This window comes from Ictalurus punctatus, chromosome 10 (genome assembly GCF_001660625.3).
Source record: "Ictalurus punctatus breed USDA103 chromosome 10, Coco_2.0, whole genome shotgun sequence".
In the NCBI taxonomy this organism is placed as follows: domain Eukaryota; kingdom Metazoa; phylum Chordata; class Actinopteri; order Siluriformes; family Ictaluridae; genus Ictalurus; species Ictalurus punctatus.
In genome coordinates, this window is record NC_030425.2 from 20,743,092 (window position 1) to 20,760,157 (window position 17,066).

The 17,066-nt window shown below is 37.3% G+C and overlaps 1 protein-coding gene across 1 annotated transcript in view; it reads right to left on the reverse strand.

Annotated features, from left to right (window-relative positions):
* Window positions 1-425: 425 nt before the first annotated feature.
* Window positions 426-17,066, reverse strand: part of minar1 (membrane integral NOTCH2 associated receptor 1) — a 29,453-nt gene continuing 12,812 nt past the window's right edge. The window contains exons 3-4 of the mRNA XM_017477395.3: window positions 14,400-14,654; window positions 426-3,197 (exon numbers count right to left, since the gene is read on the reverse strand). Coding sequence (XP_017332884.2) covers window positions 3,000-3,197; window positions 14,400-14,654 — 453 coding nt within the window. The 3' untranslated portion in view covers window positions 426-2,999. The remainder of the gene's footprint in view (window positions 3,198-14,399; window positions 14,655-17,066) is intronic.

Consider the following 17,066-nt stretch of genomic DNA (forward strand, 5'->3'; position numbering starts at 1 on the left):
GAAGTGTCGGCTGTCTTCAGTGACATACTGGATTAGATCTGCTCTTGATCTCAGATCGGATGGGCCAATTACACATGCCTCCTGTAACTAAGCCAGTTGCACCAGTTTAAAGGCCAGAGTCCTTCCTACTGAAGGAAGAACTAGACCGAATGTAAACTCACTTACAGCATTTGTCATAATTCATCAGTTACGTTTTAAGGAATTGCTGGCAAGAGCAATTTGTAGAACAGAAACATTACCTTGTACTTTTTTGTGGACTTTTATATGCCTACTACCTTCTACTACTACCTATGCTACCTTCATTTGTGTGTTTCAAGCCATAAAGAACTTGAAAGTGATGTTCCACAAAATAAAGGAACCATTAAAGCCCTCATCAGTCAGCCATTTGAATGACATTCAAGGGATTTGGGTCATTCCTTCAACAGTCAGAACAATAAGAGTTTTATTAGAATAATATTCCAGTTACAACTGTTTTACATTATGCACTTTGAACCTGAAGTTTATGTACAGGGTCTTACAGTGTACGAGGGCTCACAGTTCCTGTGGTGAAGGCAGAGTCACCCGACAGAGTATCTTCTATCAACATCCCACATTCAAACAACTGATTATTAAAGGAATGGTTTTGTGAAAAATCTACTTGATAGTTTTCAGTTAACTTCAGATGTAGTCAATCTGCCAACACGTTTAGTGTCTGGCATTGCCTTCTTTAGATTTCACTTTCAACTATGAGACTAACATAGCTAACAAGTAATGGTAATGGATCTCACTCATAATAATTTCCATCAATACTTTTTCTTTGTAAATACTTGTACCTTTACCATGTAGTTGAATGTTGCAATGTTATGCAACAGCCATCCTGAATAATTATTTACTTCCTTAAAGGTGGTATTCTAAAGAAAAGCTGCATGCTATGTGGATTATAGTATAATTTGTAACAGCTAGGTCGATTGACTACATTTGATATGAGGGGAAAATTGTGTAAATTAATATTTCGCTGAACCAAACCTTTAATCAAGGTGTCTGGATATGGCACATTCAAATGACATTCAAAGAAAGAAAACCAAAAGCAGTTGGGCATGTGCAATTTCACAAGAAGTAGGGTTAAATTCCCATAAGTCTAGTTACATTAGTGAGAGATCATTTTTTATGAAACACTTCTCTCTCGCAGTGTCAACCCTACAGATATGTTACAAAGCAAACATGAATGAGCACAGCAAAACAACTCACTCTGTAATTTTTCATCTCAGCAGCAGTTGGATGTTTTCTTGATGACAATTTGATGAAAATCATAAATTGTCAAACTAAATTGGCCAAGCATGACTTGTTCCACTTGGGAAATTTAAAAGTAATATGTAGCTGGCAGTTTGCATTCAGTGGTCCTAAGGCCTCTATGAAGAGTAATAAATGGACTCTGCTACACCCCAGCAAAGACAGACACAGGGAACATCCCAAATGCTAGTTTCAAGTAGAATAATTATTGTAATTTCATTCTAATGGCTCAAAAATATGGATTGGGATATGAGTTGCAAGAAAAGAGGTCAACACTTTGTGCTATTGTAGCCTATCTACGTAGCTAGTTAAGGTAGCCTGCTTTCTTATCTGCTAATTAGCGGTTGAGATAAGCCTTTAAGATGCCACAGATAGATGTCCCATAGATGTACTGTACACATAACATTACCCTTGATTTCATTACATAATCATTTCCAGGTTAACCATCTTGCTGCTCACTGCCATTTCTCAGTAACAAAGCACTGATGTACATAATGCATTATGTGAATCCTATTACTATGGAGAGTACAACATATGAAAAATTAAAGTAATGACTTTTGGGACTTTTTAAAATAGATTCTATACATTTTAGCACTTAGGGCATTGCCTACAGTGTTTTACAAATGCTGCCCTCAAGTGCTATTAGAATTATCATGAGATTCATTTGGATACTGACATTTACTCTGGACTCAGAAGGTTTGAAGAATGTCAAGAAGATGCCAAATAACAATATCAATGCACTGGAATGCAAAAACATAATTATGAACTTGCAGCTGGGAAAGAGGACATCCGATGAGTATGTGAAGGCAGCATAAGAACACTAATAAGATGAATCGTACAATTTGGGCCATAGATACAGATGAAGTTGACATTTCGTATATAGTCCAAATTCAAAAGTAAAACAATTGAACTGCTAAGCATGTAAAGAGAACCTTCAAGTAAATCATTAGCATGAAATAACTAGGGGAATACTGCTTATCAAAAGTCATAGCATCATTCCAGTATCCAATTGATTGCTGAATTAATTTTCAATTGTGTACTGAGTACTAAGAAATAACAAGTAAACATCAAGAGAGGAATCATTTTAGAATCCTCATACAATTAATACATACAATGACCATTCATACATTCACTTCTTCTGAAATGGTTTTCTTGAATATATAGTAATCTAGTCGTCTATCATATCTAAATCGTCACTTAGGGAAAAGAAACATTGCACAAACCCAATAGAACATTCCTGATTTGTCAAAAAAGATAAACCTTGCTGTACAGCATCACATTCTGTCTGCAAATTTATTGAAAAATAATTCTCATAGAATCATAGTAAAATAAAAATATACTACGCTTCCTTCCTTGTAGTATCTATTGCAACAACATAAAGATTTCAGAATTGAAATATCTTAATTTAGTATGTTAAATACTAGCTATAAAACAAGAAAACATTATCTATGTTTCATAAAAGTCTATGTTAACAAATAATTTTTCTACTAGAAATAAAAAGGACAAACATCAAATGTTAATCCTCAGTAAGGAATTGTATTTGTAGTTGGACTCTAAAACCAGTTCTTTGTGCCTGGATTAAGCCAAAAACTGAACATAACAGTTCTCTGAATGGATGTCTGCCATTAAAAGTTCTATCAAATTCACAATAAGGCTTAATCTAGGCACCAAAATTAACCCTACATCAGCAAAACAAGTTGTCTTGTGTTTATTGGCAAAACAAGAAGACCTCAAGACTTCATAGTGCAAATGGGCACAACGATGACCAATATCACAGTGCAGGCTGCTGCAGCGATCAGAGCACCAATCTTGCAAAATTTGGCCCTCCGAAACTCCGCCTCTTTGCGCTTGAGCAGTGAATCATAGCCCGGCGTATAGATGTCCTCCATCCAGTACTCCAGATTATTGGGGTTGAGTGACTCCTGGGTCTGTTGGGAGATAAAGACACAGGATGAGTGGTTCTGACAGTTACAAATTGCTAGTATGGAGCTGACTTTAATATTATTGAGGGCCCTGGTGTGAAATGAAGCCTGGGGAAGACAAATGGGGCTTCTGTTTGCACATCAAACCAACAATATTCAATATTGCCTGTTTAATTGAATTAGGAATGATAGAGCAAGCACGAGGGAGGAACTGAAAGGTGGAACTGAGATGGAACAAAAGAGGACCAGAAGAGGAACAGAGAATATAGAGATGTGTCTAGAAGTGAAAAACAAATGATTGGTTTGGAAAGAATGACAGGAAAATGAAAAATTGCAAGGCTAAAACTGACGTGGAGAGAGAAAGTACAGAGAAAGCTAAAGAAGTATGGATTCCCAAAACCCCGGAGTAAGTATAGATTCTCCAATGAGTAAAACATACAACTAAATGCATATACTTTTTTATTATTTCCTAAAGTTTCAAACAGATAAAACTTTAAAACTCACTTTTTTATTTTATTTTATCGATTCCAGCACGTTTAGTCAGTTATCTACTTCCTAATATATAACTAACAAAAATTAACAGTTATTTTTATCCTTTCAGTCAAATTGTGCACTGCAGACCATCAATGACAGCTTTAACTTGTCAATGCTGGATAATCCACAGCTAGGTGTGCATTACACAATTTTAATGCACTTCCCACAGGCAACCAGGTCCTCCACAACATGCACTAAAATTGTGTAACGCACACCTAGCCATGGATTTTCCCTGACATATCTATTGTATTCATGCAAAATCGGTAATGCAGCCAACTGGAATTGATTTTTGATTTGAATTAAAATAGGGTTTTTAAATTTTCAACCCACTCTATAATTAATATGTGTACTCTGTTATATGTGATACATTACATAGTCTAGGGTGTAGTGGTGGCCATGGTAGGTTGCTGTCTGTGCAGAGTTTCTGTGCATGTCTTCCCTGTCTCAGCATGGCTTTCCTTCCGGTTTTTCAGTTTCCTCCCACTTCCCAAAAACATGCCATTAAGTGTAATGACTAAGATATAATGCCCACAACATCCCAGCCACCTGAATCACAACCTGCTCACGCTACTTCCTTCTGGCAGACAACACTGCAGCATCATTACTCTCATGAACAGATTCAGAGATGATACACAAGTGATAAGGCTGTTGAACAGCAGCACACTGTCATAGCCGGGCATTAAACTTCAACACACATACAGTACAGTATCTCTGAAATGAAATGCACATGCTGCATTTGACACTTCACACAAAATTTACATGTACATACTTATTTTTCTACACTATTCTCAGTGCAATAATTATATGTGTACTTTACTCAGACATTATATTCAGTGCAATACATGGTTAAAACTAGCTATATTTTATACTTTTTTATTTTATACATTTATTTCACTCATCTTTTATACTTTTTATCCTGGATAAATGTTTAATCTGTGATGTGACAATAAAGTCTAAAGTCAAAGGGCCACCCCGATAGTCAGAGTTGTTGGATGTCTTTGATCAAAAGTGCTTGCAATTAGATCCCAATCATGCATCCACTTGCTAAACTTCACAGAAGAACATGTCAGTGGAAAAATATGCATCTGAAACTTTGCAGCAAACCTACATCAGATCCCCCCCCTCACTTACACCTGCAGAGTTCTACTGTAGCCTAAACCAAAACACAAAAAAATATATATATACCCACTACTTACAGTACCATCAACAGGCCAGCCCAAAAAAGCCACCATCTTTTCCAAGGTCAACCTTTAAAGTTCTTACAATCTAGTTCATATCATAGAGGGAGAGGAATGGAAGAAAGCCTTTAATATGATGTCAGGACACTATGAGTATCTGCTATTGTCGGTCAATGCCTCCTCTATCTCCAGGCCTTTATCGAAAATGTACTCAGAGACATGCTCAGAAAATACATGATTGCACAGAAATTTGGCAAAATAACTATCTCAGCACATCCAACACATCACAACGCACACAAGAAAATTCCAATGGGCCATCATCTTCAGCAGATTCAATTTCACAATCTCATATCTTCCAGGCTCCAAAAATGACTTTTCAGAAGAAAACCAACCAACAAACTAAGGTTGGATCCTTCAAACTTTCAATAAAGAGTGGTCACGTTTTGCCTCATGGGCCGAATATCCAAAATACTCTCTGCATCATACAACCACACAGCTTACACCATTCCGGTGTATACTGGGCCAACAACCACCTCTTTACTTAGAACACTACACCCACAGATGCACAAGTTTAGAAGAGTGGTTTCAAGAAAGCAAGGGAGCAGGAGAAGTGGCACATCGACAGTGAAGCTAAGCAATTCAACAACAAGAGGAATTTGTGGACACTGTTCTGAGACTCCCACCTATGAACCAGGTGACCTCATGTGTGTTGACCACGGACTTCGGACAATTTACGAATGGTAAACTGTAAACTACATAATACAACTCCCATGACCTCATCACAAGACCACCATTCAAGCTCCTATCCCCATTCAGTCACTATTACTAATGACACTCACCCTTTGTACAGTCATACTACTCTCTTTATATAACTCAGACTGACAAACACACTATGCAAAGTCTTGCTAGAGCATTGTGTTTGTGGTGATTCCAAGGTTACTCTGTGGATGTTTGATTAGTGTTTTGACCTTCTTAATGTTTACCTCTTTAGCCTTGTCAAGTTTATGCTGTTTGCTAATCACATGGTCATTTGCCTGTCTCATGTTTCTGAATTTTGCCTAACCCTTTTGTTTGTCTGACATATTGGTTTTAATAAATCCAGAGAACCTGGACATGCTTCAGTGTGTCTGCTTCTTGACAAACTTAATTTCAGTGTAATACAACTTGTAATTTATGGGCATTGATATGGACTTTGTTTACACTGTTTGCAACAAACATATTTAATCACTTTACACTATTAGGATATGTATACACACCAATGTAGGCCCACACACATACAACGTATTCCCTCAGCTGGGCTTTGTGTCTTAAGAGTATCGTTACCCATTAAAAAAACAGCAGTCTATTCCATCCAAACAAAGCAGAGTCATCGTTTTAGATGTGAAACCTACGTGTGATTAATTTACCAGTCTAATTTTGTCAATTCTAATTCATATGTATGATTGAACATAAACATAATGGTATAGATTTACAGTGCAGATCATGATAGGTAGTTGCAAATAATATGTAATCCTTCTCATATTACTAATGTGAATCAAATTTTAGTATTCAGCCTAATTCTGTGCCACACTTGTGGCCGCCCCCAAAAGTGGTCTGAACATGTAATTGGTTTAATCTACACATACAAACTGCTCCTAGTGGCTGCTAAACTGTGGTGTAGCATTTCTTCAGGTAGGAGAACAAGAAACAATTCAGCAGTAGTAAAGTGCACAAAACAAAACCCATGCTATACATCCACAGTTCCCAATCTAAACCTCATGGGACCCCAAGCACAGGCAATTTAATTAGTTTTCAGCTTTCAATGCCACTGCAGCTACCTGCACCATTCTGATTACCTGGCTCTGGTCCGCCAGGATTTGGAATGAATCCGTAACATTTAGGAGCCAGGGGCAGTAGGATGTGCCTGCAAATATTTTTTATTCAGGCTTCTTTAATAGGCATGGGCACAACATGTGATACACAGGCAGATTCATTAATCAAGCAAATCCATATCAGCAATGAGAGGTTGCTCAGATAGCACATAAATATTGGCACAATATGCATTGTTCATTGTTAATGTCTTTGCAACATAAGTTATGGGAAAGATGCCCCAAGTTCACATTTTCATTATCTGCTCCCTCTAGCCAAGCTTACAGTGATGCACTCACTACTCCTGTTGATCTTCAGGCAGTTTATTAAATTTCCACACCACTGCCAGGTGATGCATGGATTTATCTTGGTGTACCTTCATCTGGATATATCCTATTGTTTTAGGGCAGTTTATAGTATTTGGTAACATGACTAACTAGAGCAACTTTAGCAATTTATACATTTTCTATCTATTTTCTAGTTATCTAACTAAGCAAAAACAAAATATTAAGGACATACCCCTGAACATGAAATGTTAAACTGTCTATATGCATAATTTATGTAGAACTGTTTAATTTGCTTAAAATGTGTACATTTTGTATGTCCAACATACACTATATGGCCAAAAGTATGTGGACACTTGACAATCACACCCATATGTGGGCCTCCCCAAAACCATTGCCCCAAGTTGGAAGTACACAATTGTCTTGAATGTCTCTGTGTGTTGTGGGATGCTTTGGGATGAACTGGAATGCCGACTGTGCGCCAGACTTTCTCAACTGACTTCACTAATGCTCTTGTGGCTGAGTGGGCACAAATGCCCATATTATTTATAACTAATGTAAGCTAACTGACTGCTAAGAGTAAACTAGCTTGCCTTTAACAGTTAGACATGAATAGGATTTCAGTTTCTAAGTTTGATTTGCATTTCCATATTCAGATGTATTCAATAATAGCCATAATTACCATCAGCTAGCTTAACATGAGTATTGCAGCAATGGTTTCTGGGTGCTGTGTTATCATATACCATACAATACAATGTGATTGGTCCAAAGTTACCGGGCTTTTTTAAAATTATTAAGTTTACTCATACCTAATGCTCCTACATTCAAGGTTTACTAAGAAAGTCTCTGGTTTAATTAGAAGAAAAATGACTTTTAGTTAACAATCTTGACCCAAATGCGAGTCTAATCAGAACCCTTCATCCAACAGGAGTTAACTATTTCAACTAGTTCCAGGGCATTTTAAAGGTAATTGGCAAGGTTGCATGTTTGTGAGACACAGAAAAAACAATAAAAGAGAGACGATGATGAAAAAAGGTTCACCACTGACTTATACATCATGAAAGGAAAAGGCATTAAAAGGTTTGTGAATTTTTATTAATCTTGTTTTGATTTTTTGTAGTAATTTTCACAATTTCAATTAACAAAAAAACAACAACAACAGCAACAGACTCGTCACATGGAAAAATTAGTACACCCCTACAATTATAAAACCTTCAAATTTGACCTGCATGGGAGGCATGCCAGGAAAAGCCTTTGCAAAACTACAGTTTGGCAATGGGCATATAGGCAAAGACCAGACCTTTTGGCTCTGGACAGACAAATCAAGGATAGAGTTGTTTGGCTGCAGTAACAGCAGACATTGTTGGTGTAGATCAAGGACAACTTTTCAGAAGAAGCAACTCATACCAACTGTGAAGCACGGTGCAAATGTTATGGTTTGGTGTTGCTTTGCTGCCTCAGGGACTATACAGCTTTCATTCATTGATTCAACTATGAATTCTGCATTATATCAAAGAGTGCTTGAAGATAATGTGAAGCCATCTGTCCGAAAGTTGAAGTTGAACTGAAAGTGGACCTTTCAACAGGATAAGAATCCTAAGCACACTAGCAATTTCACCAAGGAATGGCTCAAAAAGAAGAAATGGAGGGTTATGGAATGGCCTAGTCAAAGCCTGGATTCCAATCTCACTGAAATGTTGTGGGGGGGATTTGAAATGGGCAGTTCATGCAAGAAAACCCTCAAACATCTTGCAACTCAAACAATATTGTATAGAAGAGTGGTCAATAATTCCAGCAAACCTGGTGGACAATTATACAAAATGCCTACATGAAGTTCTCTGCTAAAGGGGGCAATACTAGGTTCTGAGGGCAAGGGTGTACTTACTTTTATTTTTATTGATATATCTGTTGAATAAATGATTGAAAAAGCTAATTTTCCTTGTGGTTTTGTTCAACTATATCAACTTTATTAATAGGCATTGTTTCAAATATGATCAAATGTTTGCTTGTCCAAATATGTCAAAAAGCCAACAATCTCAATGGGGTGTACTTTTTTTTTCCCCACATGACTGTATTTCAACATATTTGATAAACTAAGGCTCTTTTCTCCTCCTCAGTCTCAGACATAATTAAAATGTCATATGACACCGAAATTTATGCCTAATTGCAACATTTTCACTGTTTCAGACCATTTCATGTACTCATATTTATTCCACTAGTCAAACGGAAACAAAAAAAATGTGAAATGTGGTAATATTGTAAATATTACCAATTTCATCATCTATATGGGCAAACATTTCAAAGCCTTTTTGCACAAAATTGTTTGAAGGAAAACAAAGTCATATTACTCCTTTTGCCTTTAACTGTGAAAATACACAGCCACCTGCACTGCTGGCAACTTGCAGGAAGAAAATGTTCACACTTCTAATTTCCAATTCCTTTCTAATCTTCAATTTATTGATGTTTGACCCTTAGTTCAAGAAAACAGCACAGCTATTCATTTCAAATTACTACATTCAATAGTGTGTGGTTTTCCATCCACCACTTTTTTGTGAGTTCTTATAATGTGAATATAAAACAAATATAGAAAAACTAAATAGAATAGTCCACAGTTTTATATCACAACTAATATCACAAAAATGTTTTTACACTGTCTTGTCTGAGGTTGAAAAGTTGCTCTACTGATAAAGACATGATGTGAAAGACTATGGTGGAAATAGGTTTTTTGAATAAATTATGGTGTCAATTATGTTTTTTTATTGATTTTTTTTATCATGTTTCAGTCCTATATCTAGATCTAAACATAAGCATGGCCACAAGGGACACTCAAATGGTGTTTGAGAAGGCCAAGAAATGAAGGTTTTCCTTGATTTAATTAATGAAAGCAACATCAAATCATTGTAAAAAACGAAAAAACAAAAACAAAAAAAACAACCCTGTACCCCAGACGATGATAAAGAGATTACTAAAGCTATATCGATGAATAAACATCTAACTTGAATATTGTCTCTTACGCTGCTGTTTTGGCACTCTTGTCTTTCCATACACAGGTGAAAAACTGCCATGCACTTTGGGTATTGTAGGCTCTCCCTAATCATTTTTACGTCATTTACAATGACAGTAGTTGAAGCACATTCATTTGCAATTTTGTTAGTAATTCATTTTTAAATTGCAAAACATTCAAATGGAAACCCTGCTACTGAAGAAATTACCTAGATTCATTTCAAATGCCTGAACTATGACTAAGTAAATTGTCTTGACAGTTCTATTCCAGGTTGCTAATAATGTGGCCACTATCTGTTTTCTTGTTTGGTTTAAAATAATGTATCGTATCTAGCTGCTGCTACTATGAAGGCACTTGGGCTAATAATCCTTCTCTCCCATGCCACCAGACACACAGAGGGTATTAGCCTATTTGTCTCTAGTAAGCTTAGAGTTGTATCAACAGTGCAGTGAATGATAAGGAATAATCAGATTTGTTTCTATTAGAAAAACCGACCACAATTAGTAGTTTGGAAGGTAATCAGTTGGCTTTTTTTTTTTTTTTTTTTTTTTTTTTTTGCCACAATGCAACATCATGGTGAACTAACAATCTCCTGGCAACCATATGAATGCAATCACATTATGAAGTCAGTCAAATTATATGCAGGATTTTTTAGGTATTTTTATTCCAGGATGAAAATCTATTATTTTAATAATAATTTCTCAGCAGTATGTCCATTCTAAGGATTTAGAGAACTAACACAGATGTTAATTGGGAAATAATAGAGCTACAGGGTGAAAGCATCAACAACTGACGCATGTCTCCAAGATGCTTTATGTTTTGGCAATTATCACTGTTATGAGTCACCTTGCAAAATGAATAACAATAATTTTAAATACATACAGCTATACATCACTGATTTTGACACAACTACATGGCCTGGTTTTAAATTGATATATTTTGCACCTATTCAATGCAGTGAAGTCTGGCGGTCATGTCAAATAGGAGGTCTAAAATCTAACATCTATATACAGAATTGAGCAATGCATTTTATCATTGATGGCATAATAAGAATTATATAGGACAAACTATTACACCCAAACACACTTGGCAACTATGTGTGTTGCTTTCTAATGCCACACTAGGTTCATGCTGTTTCCTCCAAGTACCAAACATGTTAAGCAGAAAAGCTGTATCCCATTCATTTATTCAAAAAAACACTAAACATACAGTTTTGGCATCTGTTCCTGTTTTTTTCTTCTTTGTTTGTTTGTTTGTTTTTACTTTGATTGGACAATATGTGTGAAATCTAGGGGGTGTTTCTCTCTGTCTAATCACTTTACACAACTGTCACTGACAAGCTGCATGATTTTACAGTCTGGGCTGGAAAGAATTTTGAATTTATCTTTCATTCACACCACACGCTGTCCTTTTCCAGCCATTGGTGGTGCTGTATTTGGTGCCACATATATCCAAAATAATCTGCTTTAATAAATTTCTTAAGTGCAAATAATCTGTTGTGGAAAATATGAAACTTTCCAGTTATGGGGGTTTAGCCATGTTAGACCATGCATACTAGCCAGCCCTTATTCAATAAGCAGCATTCATGAACAAACAATGAAAGAGTAGATTCAGCAAACTGTCCTTGGGGCATACACCAAATGAGTGTAGATATGTGCACCCATTCAAGGTGATCTGCCCTTTATCTTCATCACTTAATGCATTTTGAATGTAATCCTATTCTGTAGTGCAAAGCTTAAGGCGTGGTCTGAGTATGCTTTTTAATTTACTTAAGGATGCCATGGTGTGCTGAGCAGAGCTGTGCCTGGCAAATTTTGTACAGTATCTCTCACAGGACAGCGTCAGAAATAGCAGCCTCTAAAGTAAATCCTTGCAATCAAGTGCAATACACACCAACTATGATGTTAGCTCACTTTCCAGCCCCCTAACAAGAGCACAGTGTAGTGGCTGAGGATGCATTTTCATTTCTCTCAGAATGAACTGGGAATTACAAGATCAGCAAGTTACTCTCCTGATCGCACCATTTTCAGGCTTTTTTTCTTTTCCATTTAAGCAGGACAAGTGCAGTTAATTTGATCATTGAAAGCCTTCACTGTTCTCAAATATTGAGCAGCAGTCAATACAGATGAGTATTAGAGTTTTGTAGTTTTCTACATACGTTGCATATCTTGATACCTGACCAATTATCCAGTATATGAGGGATAAAATGGATTCATAGAGCTGTTTTTGATACAATATGATACACATTGCCTTCACTGGGATTGAAAGGCACAGAGGACACGGCCACTTAACTAGGACTGAAACTCACAAATCTGATCAGAAACAAATTTGATCAGATTTCTAAATAACACTACACTAGTCATAAAAGAAGCTGAGTATGTGTGGTATTGGACTTTATCTGACTAATACAAAGGCATCCAGAGACATTAAATTAGCCTTGATGCACACCTCGATATTCACTGTTTTGAATTATGGATAGAACAATTTAAGATAGTACACCAATCCTAATTCTGATTCTTTGCACCATTCAGATTGACACTTTGATCTAAAACAATCAAGAGGACTATCATGTCCTCTGAAGAGACAACACTGGAGACAACACTAAAGACAACACAATCACATGTATAGTGTGTGTGTGTGTGTGTGTGTGTGTGTGTGTGTGTGTGTGTGTGTGTGTGTGTGTGTGTGTGTGTGTGTGTGTGTGTGTGTTGTACGTGTACATCAAGGCCTTGAATTTGATACTGGCCACTATAGGAAGCCAGTGGAGGGAGATGAAGAGGGGTGCGACATGGGTTCTTTTGAGCTGGTTGAAAACAAGGTGTGCTGCTGCGTTCTGAATCATTGAAGGGGTTAGACAGAGCTGGGGGTTGGGGGGTAGTGCGTTGCAATAGTCCAGTTTTGAGAGAAAAATGCCTGGACTAGTAGCTGTGTAGCCTGTTCAGTGAGTTAGTGTCTGATTTTCTTGATGTTGTACAGAGTGAACCTACAGGATCATGCAGTTGTTGAAATGTGGTCTGTAAATAAAGTTGTCATTGAATCTAAAGACATTCATAGTTTTGAATTTGTGTTACATAATTACATTTTAATTCTTTATTGATCGAATTCAACAATTTCCCTTAGTTTTGAGTTTTCCCTTACTTCCAGTTTTGAGTAAACAGGTCTTCAAATTCTTGTTAATCTAACATATATGGCAGTTGGGGTTCTCAGACTTTTCTTACGCCAGGAACCTCTTTGACTACTGTTAAAAAAAGAAAAAAGAAATCCATGAACTGCCTCAGCACACACTTATTTTACAAACATAATACAACAACATAGAAGAAGAAGCCTTTATTTGTCACATATACATTACACCACAGTGAAATTCTTTTCTACACATAGCTTGTTAGGAAGTTAGTGTCAGAGTGCAGGGTCAGCTATGATACAGCACCCCTGAGGCAGAGAAGATTAAGGGCCTTGCTCAAGGGCCCAGCAGTGGCAACTTGGCAGTCCTGGGGCTTGAACCCCTGACCTTCCAGTCAGGGACCCAGATCCTGACTATCCTGACGATCAACCCAGATCGTTGAGCCACCATGCCCACATATGTTCCACATATGTTCCACATATGTTAGTTATTTATTGGAACTTATTGAAGTTTGGCTTGAACCCATTCAATTCAAGTGACCAGTCAAACAGGCTAATAACTACAGGCACCTACTGTAATACTACATTACTGTACATTTACATTACATTTATTCATTTCACAGACACTTTTATCCAAAAGCAACATACAAATGAGGAAATACAAGCAAAATGATATTAGAGAACAATACAACTACTGCTACCATACAAGATTTTTAAAATTGACTGCTAGAGGAGCAAAATGCACACAGTAGATTTGTAAGAGCATGTTAAATATAAACTTTGATAATGATGGTATGTGATTTCTAGCACTATAAAAATTTTTTTCCAAGTACCAAGGACTCCCTGGCTAACCGTCACAGACCTCTGTTTGAGAACCATGATACTACTGACATATTGGATCCAGATTAGGAAATCTACTGGACTATTTCATTAAAGCTCAAAATGTCTGTGTTCTGAACTGTAATTTGATGACACAAACCTGCCTACAGGATGACCTGTAATTCATATTTCAGATACAGATATTGATCAGCCCAACCTTCTATAGTAACCCCAGAAGGATCTCCAATGCCATTACAGTCTTCATCCTCCTGCGTCTTAACCTCTGAGGTCATTCCAATCATAGCAAAATGTAGCTAAACACCTACCACCGAGGACATATTGATTGGTTTAAACCAACCCGCCTGGCTAACAAGGTTTAAACAAAGTAGAAATGCCCCAAAGTCTGAATGGAAGGTCTCACCTGTAGGTCCAGCACACTGAGTTTGTTCTTGTCTCCTGAGTTGCGTTTGAATTCCTCTATGGTCCAGGAGGGTTGTGGACGTTTGCTGTCAGTCATACCAGTCAATCGCAGGTCTGTGTACAGAGGACTCCCCTTCATGTGTGACTTGACAGAGGGGGGGAAATGGTGGGGGCTGAAAACTTGCTCCACCAGGTATGAGTCCTTTGGGACCTTGGATGACCGGTGTGCCTGGTGAGGGTCATACTGCCGATCTGTCTGTTGAGGATAAACAGGGAAAATATCAGAAAAAATGGACTTCAGCTGATCAGAAGTCATAATCCCATGAGGGAGAGATTGTATTTTTTTTTAACTGTGCCATTCTGAGTTAAAGGAATTAGGTTAGGGTGCCAGAATGATACTCTCTCTGAATTAATAATTGATCTTGCCCACATTACATTACACTTTGTAAAATAAGGATAATGAAGCAGTCTAAGGGTTTTCTTGACCTACAAGGTGTTCAATTAAACGGTCTAATACAGCTGTTTCAGCTGTTCCTAAATTCCTTTTCTCACACGCACAGCAAGTGCTAAAGTCGCAGAATATGGAATGGACAACAGCAACACAGCAAGATGGAAGAACAGCAGTGGTTGTAGGCAGTCTGCATCAGCTATAACACTAGCAAATGCAGCAAGAAAGTCTTTAGTTTTGTAGGTGTTCCACCTAGAGACATGACTCTAATATCAGTGCTGTGTTTGCAGAAATTATTTATGTCCTGTTTATGGTGCAGAAATGATCTGTTTATTATCCCTTACAACCTCAACCATATATATTTTTAATATTTCTGCCACGATACATATGATACTGCAGCCCAGACTGGCTCCATGGCTTAATACCTTCAAGCCAAGATTAGCATTAAAGGTGACATTGACAATGCATAACATAATTACATCTTCTTTATTTATGGTTACTACCATGCCAGTAATTCAGAAATTGCATTGAATTGCACAGAAATTGCATTTCTGTGTGGCATGATGGCAAAACACTTACTTGTCAGCATTTCATTCTTAAAGAAGCAATACCTTGCTGATTGCTTTTCATCAATAAGGTAAAGAGATATAAGCGTAATGGAATAATCAGCCCATACAGGATTGTTTTGCAGTGATGATTGTTGGTAAATTAGACCTTTTAGCTATACTCATGTTCGACGCACATGAATCTAGAGGGCTTTGAATGTGCTTTGAATGCGCCTTGTGATGATGTCACACGATGTGTCTCTTGGTCCAAATCTGCAGAAAACCTGTGGTAATTTTCAAAAAATGCATGCTCCTCCGAATATTGCAGAGTTTGCTTGATTTTGACAGTTTAGCTCTGCAGGCTAATGTTGCAAAAAAGTAAGTCTAGAAAACATTGTTCCCATAAATATGTCTCAATTCACATGTAGGTCTTTAGTAATGTCACACAGAATTGGCAGTGTAGTTTAGGACAATGACTAACGCATGAGCTACAGTATATTTCCACCCAAAAAGGCTTCCAATGCCTTTGGTGTGTCAGAATGAAAGAAATGTTATTGGTCAAGTAGCAGAGTCAAGCACTACATCCTTTACATATGTGTTCTTAACATATTGTTAACATGTATTTGAACTAACATATTTAAGGACTTTAACATTTAAGCACTTTGATTACCCTGTAACTAACATGCTAAATACAACCCCAATTCCAAAAAAGCTGGGACGCTGAGTAAAAAGTAAATAAATGTAAATAAAAACAGAATGCAATGATTTGCAAATCTCATAAACCCATATGTTATTCAATACAATAGAACATAGAAAATATATCAAATGTTAAAACTGAATAAATGTACCATTTTAAGAAAAAATAAGGTAATATTTAATTTGATGGCCACAACACATCTCAAAATTTGGGATTGGGCCACAAAAGGCGGGAAAAGTAAATGGTCTGCACTTATATCGCGCTTTTATCCAAAGCACTTTACACTGTGTCTCATTCACACCAATAGTAGCAGAGCTGCGATGCAAGGTGCTATCTTGCCATCGTGAGCAACATGGGGTTCAATGTCTTGCCCAAGGACACTTCGGCATGTGGAGTCAGGTGGGCCAGGAATCGAACCACCAACCCTACGATTAGTGGACAACCTGTTCTACCATCTGAGCCACAGCCGCCCCAGTAAGTGTACTAAAAAGTAAGTGTTACTAAGAAAAAAACAGCTGGAGGTTAATTAGCAACAGGTCAATAGCATGATTGGGTATAAAAAGAGTAGAGTCTTTCAGAAGTAAAGATGGGCAGAGGTTCACCAATCTGTGAAGAACTGCATGTACAATTTGTGGAACAATTTCAGAATGTTACTCAATGTTACTCAATGCCTAAAGAGGAGAGGGACCATCTGGGTTTTTATCAGCACTCAGTACAAAAACTTGCACCTGTGATGGTATTTGTGGGCATTAGTACCTATGGAATGGACAACTTGCACATCTGGAAAGGCACCATCAATGCTGAAAGGTAGAGGTTTTAGAGCAGCATATGCTTTCATCCAGATTCCATCCCATCTTTACTTCTGAGAGACTCTGCCTCTCTAAGATACCCTTTTTATACCCAATCATGTTACTGACCTGTTGCCAATTAACCTAATTAGTTGCAAAATGTTCGTCCAGCTGTTTCTTTTTAGTAACA